The sequence below is a fragment of the Sinocyclocheilus anshuiensis genome, unplaced genomic scaffold (genome assembly GCF_001515605.1).
Source record: "Sinocyclocheilus anshuiensis isolate Anshui unplaced genomic scaffold, SAMN03320099.WGS_v1.1 scaffold544, whole genome shotgun sequence".
NCBI lineage: Eukaryota > Metazoa > Chordata > Actinopteri > Cypriniformes > Cyprinidae > Sinocyclocheilus > Sinocyclocheilus anshuiensis.
The window spans coordinates 1,743,038-1,747,789 of record NW_015555763.1 but is presented as its reverse complement, the minus strand read 5'-3'; the positions used below and the strand labels follow the sequence as shown (position 1 = coordinate 1,747,789).

The 4,752-nt window shown below is 37.6% G+C and overlaps 1 protein-coding gene across 1 annotated transcript in view; it reads left to right on the top strand.

Moving 5' to 3' along the window:
* Positions 1-705: 705 nt before the first annotated feature.
* Positions 706-4,752, top strand: part of LOC107674126 (grainyhead-like protein 1 homolog) — a 23,257-nt gene continuing 19,210 nt past the window's right edge. The window contains exons 1-4 of the mRNA XM_016468024.1: positions 706-856; positions 2,800-2,986; positions 3,336-3,409; positions 4,339-4,675. Of these exons, the coding sequence (XP_016323510.1) occupies positions 837-856; positions 2,800-2,986; positions 3,336-3,409; positions 4,339-4,675 (618 nt within the window). The 5' untranslated portion in view covers positions 706-836. The remainder of the gene's footprint in view (positions 857-2,799; positions 2,987-3,335; positions 3,410-4,338; positions 4,676-4,752) is intronic.

The following is a 4,752-nucleotide window of genomic DNA, read 5'->3' as shown; positions in this document are numbered from 1 at the left end:
AAGAGACACCAATACACAAGAATAGAAATGCCGCCGAACGAAAACTAATTTACAGCAAAATTTCATTGTTCAAATGTGTCTGTTACTCTCATGTGATAACAGTATAGGCCTACATATAATTTGAAGTTAAACTGCAATTTCTACATTTCAGTAAAATGTGTAAGTTTAGTACATTTCTTAATCAATCTCAGGCCATCTTCAGCATGCAATATGACAAAGCAGCAGTTTAAACAATTCCATAATTTTCATCTTCAATGTAAATGTTGTCATTATACAGAAGCCTTAGCTACTGTAAGATGGTTTGAAAGACTTCCATTCCACCCCTTGTACATTATAAAAGTAATTTACAGTTGTATTAAAAATAAAGAAGTATCTTTTATGCTAAATCTAAATCAGACATGTTTGCAAAAAGCACACATTGAATATAAAATGACAGCAAAATATAGTCCTGATCTATTTAAATGTCATGCAGGGAGAAAAACATACTAAGATTTAGCTGTTATATAGTGCTAAAAAAAAAAAAAAAAGAGTATTACACTGCACCATTAAATTCATTAGGTTTTTGTTAAGTTAAACATGCACAGACCATAAGCAATGAGCGTCGTTGAATATTTAGCTCCTCCTCTCAGGTGTAATCCAATCCAGTGCCCTGTCACAGGTAAAACCGGCCCCAATCTCTCAGTATATCCAAAAAAGCGAGAAAAGCCAACAAAACCCGTTCTCATACAGGCATTTCTAATGCAGCCCTCATCCCATTCTGAAAACGTTGCTCCATACAAGAAGAAGAAGGATCGGATTTACAGTACCAACTAGAAAGTCCAGTTCGACCATAAGAGATGTCACAGGAGCATGACAAGTAAGTTCACCCCTGTAGGTCCATAGTCTACCGAGAGATGGTCAACAGAAAAGGATCCAATGATTGAAATATCATGCACCATTTACTGCTTAATCTTGGTTTATTTGCTGGAACTGACACCGATTAGCTTCTTTTGTCTGACTTGTCTCAGTAATTCTGGCAAATAGTGTCTTACCACGAGAAGTCGGACTGACAGCCGAGAGCTGATTCTGCTACACAGTTGTGCTGTCTGGGCTCTTCAGTTCACCTGTCATGTTCAGACCTGCTTCGGTCACAGGTGTATCTGCACCTGCTGCGGGAGTTACGAGCGCCGCGATCTATTTGTCAGACTTGTGTGTTATTTGGTTTGTTTGTCTCATTTTTGCGTGCACATTTTCCTCATTTGGAGTGAAATCCCATTTGAGCCTAAAGGGGAAACTTGTGAAAGCTTGACATTTTGTTAGCATTCATTATAAGGAAAGGCTTCTTGTAGGTACAGCTGGAAACAACATCTGTGTTTTTGGAAAGGTAATAATTGACGAAACATACTGGCTGAAATTGTTAGGTTTTTAGATAGTAAAAGATCTTGTAATGGCAATAGGTGTATGATTATTTTATGGATTAGTATGTTAGGATTTATGAAGTTAAATGTTGTTAATGTTTGAAAGAAGAGTTAATTGAAACAACACACCTGCTTTCTAGACATGGCAATTCCTTCTCAGGAACAGTGTTTAAGCCTTTTGTATATTGTTTAAAGCATCTAGACACAATCTGCTGTGACCTTTTTGGAAAAGTTTGGGTTTTCTTTTCTTCTCAGAATTGGTTCGCCTGTACTTAAAAACATCAAGAAAGTATACACCCAAAATATTTCCTCATGCAAACAGAACTTTGTTGACAACCATCACCATAGTGTAAGCAACATGAGACCTTGTATCTGTGAATCCTGAAGAGAAAACTAAAACTCTCCTTAGTAATTTTGCGCTTGGTCGCCTCTTTTGTTTTAGAAGTGGGGTTGCGTGTCCACAAGGTTTTATTGTCCCAGGATAACGGATCTATCAGGTTGCAAAGCTAAAATCAAACAGGGAGAAAGAATGGCACAATTAGTTATCAAATTACTCATAATCCGTTTGCGTTAACCAACCTGGATGCAAAGTTTTGTCATAGCAACACTTTTATGGATTCATTCCTTTATTTAAAGGCTAGAGTGTTGTGTGACAAGTAAACTTAGACTAAAGAAACTAACCACCATCAGGATGAAGCCTATCCTGAATAAATTTGAAAAGGCATGCTCTAAGTTTATACTTTTAAAACTTTTTTTTTTTAAGTCACATTTACGTGATGGCTAAGTTCCCTACCAGACTTAACCTCGCCCTGCTTACCCACCCAAGTTAAAAGGTTTAAAAGTTGAAAAATATACTAAACCTTGTCCTTATTTCATTGTCAGATATTTCAACAAATAAATAAATTTAATTAGCACTGAATCAGAGTATATTCAATCTCTGTAAGCCACCTTTGTCTAAATAATAGATTATGGTACTCATAATAATGACATAAGGATGACGAAAACGCACAGAGGCCATAACCAGTTTTCTTAATGAACTCTGTCACAGTCTGAGAAAAGTCACTAGATCTCCTTCAGTCTCTTTACTGCCCGTCTTACTGGAAGAGCCAGTAAAACATGTTGTCAAACGGGAAGCTGCGGTCTGCGCAGAGATTTGTTGTTTGGGCCGTTTTTGTCACAGATCCTGAGATAAAGAAGGCCTTTCACAACAGCCTGATCTTTTGTCAATTTTGACACCAGCAATAATGCCAAAACATCTTCAGATTGTTGATGCTCAATATCCATAATTTTGTTCCTTTTGACTCTGTGTGTTTACAAATCACACAGCCTGTCTACCTCTGCCTGAAGATGAATTTAGCTGTTGTTCTAGTACTGACGGCTCTTTCTGAACTGTTCCTCAAAGTAAGCGGGCAGTGCTCGTGCTTCAGAATGATCCGGCTTACAGCCAGAGGCGGCCTTTCACAAGTGAGGATGAGGCCTGGAAGTCGTTCCTGGAGAACCCCCTCACAGCCGCCACCAAGGCCATGATGAGCATCAATGGAGACGAGGATAGTGCCGCAGCTCTGGGTTTTCTATATGAATACTACAAGGTACGACTAGTAGAGATGAACAAATATTAACAAAACAGATTAAAAATATTTAAAAATAAGTAATAATATCTTAAAACAGACCAATGGAAACATCACAGAATTATTCTTTCAAAGGGGATGAAAGGAGGAACTTTAGACAACAACAACAAAACTCTAACCTTATTTATTTCTTATGATTATTATTTGAGTACAAACTAACGAAGACTTAATTTAATAATATCTGACATGCTTTTACTTCATAAAATGTCACCTAGTATGTTAAATATATTCATTGACAGATATAATGGGTAAAGCTGATGCTATTGAATGTGGTCAGACTTAGGCTACATAGAGTGTTTACTTTCCCCAGGTGCCGCGGGAAAAGAGAACAATATCCCAGCAAAAGGCTGACGTCCTGGGCTCTGATGTGGATCCCAACAAAAGGTGAAGCTCTCATCAAAGATGCCATAGCGAATGCGTTTTTTCCCATACTGAGAAGATGAGACCCTACTTTATGTTATTCGTTGCTATGGCTACAATCAGCTTGCTAATAGTTAAAAATCAATAAAGAAAATAGTCAACAACGATTTATTTGATCAATTTGTCGGCTGTTTGCCAAACGCGCAGGACGTACATCAGTGACATCACTGTCAAAAAGTGTTCGAAGCTGTTGTTCGAAGCATGAGAGCACGTTTTATTAAATGCTTCAAATATCATGCGCATAGAGTTTCATGTTGCCGCCCTGCCGTGTGAGCGTGCTTGTGCTGTTTAATGCGATTGAGAGGGTTTCTCCCCAGCGCAGATATATTTTTATCTATATTTTGTATTTTATTCTTGTTTAAAGCCAAGCAAATATTCCCATTTAGGGTAAAAAAATTAAATAAAAATAAAATAACAAATTTACGCGTATGGATGCGCATGCGCATCAACCAGAAGCTGCACAAAACAGAAAGGAAGGCTGTAATTCAATTTTATTCAAACATTTCTTACTATACGTTCCATTTGTTTACAAAATTACGACAATTAATTGAAATCCTGCATACAAAGCAAATAATTTGTATATTAATATCTGTAAAAGGTGACTCTTAATTGTGTTTACTTTTTAACATTTAGTATGAAGCTTCATTTTTTTTTAAATATATTGTATTGTTTATATTTAATTTTTCTCAATGCGTAGCATGACATATATTGATAGGTTTATATATGTTTTAATAGCCTTGAATTTTGCACATTTTTGTTAAGGAGAACTATGTTTGCTGCAGTTAAATGTATATATTCTATATTTTCAGTTGTTTGTAGGTCACTCAAACATTTTTTTTAAACATTTTATATTTTGTTATTTACATTTATATTTTCATTTGCATTCACAACAGAAACCTGATGGCCCCTCTCCAAGAGCCATTGGCAGAGAACCGAATCCAGGTTCTGAAAGGAGTAAATATCGTTCTTCCAGGGAACCAGCACACCCAGGACAAGAGAGGCCTTTTCCCCTCACCCAATACTATGGTGACAGTGTCCATTGCGCCTGCGCCAAACTACCCAGTGAAGACCGAGGGTCCATCACATGGATTCTCCGTCACAGTCCCCAATCCCCACTGCTCAGAACCAGACAGTCACACAGTGGTATTTGACCCTCAGCTCCCCCACAACCAGTTCAGTCCGAACACACAGCCACGCACCCCAGACTCGACCTTCCCAGAGAACTCAGATGTGAGTTCTCACACACACACACACACACACATGTTGTGTTTCCATGTTTTATGGGGACATTCCATAGGCATAATGGT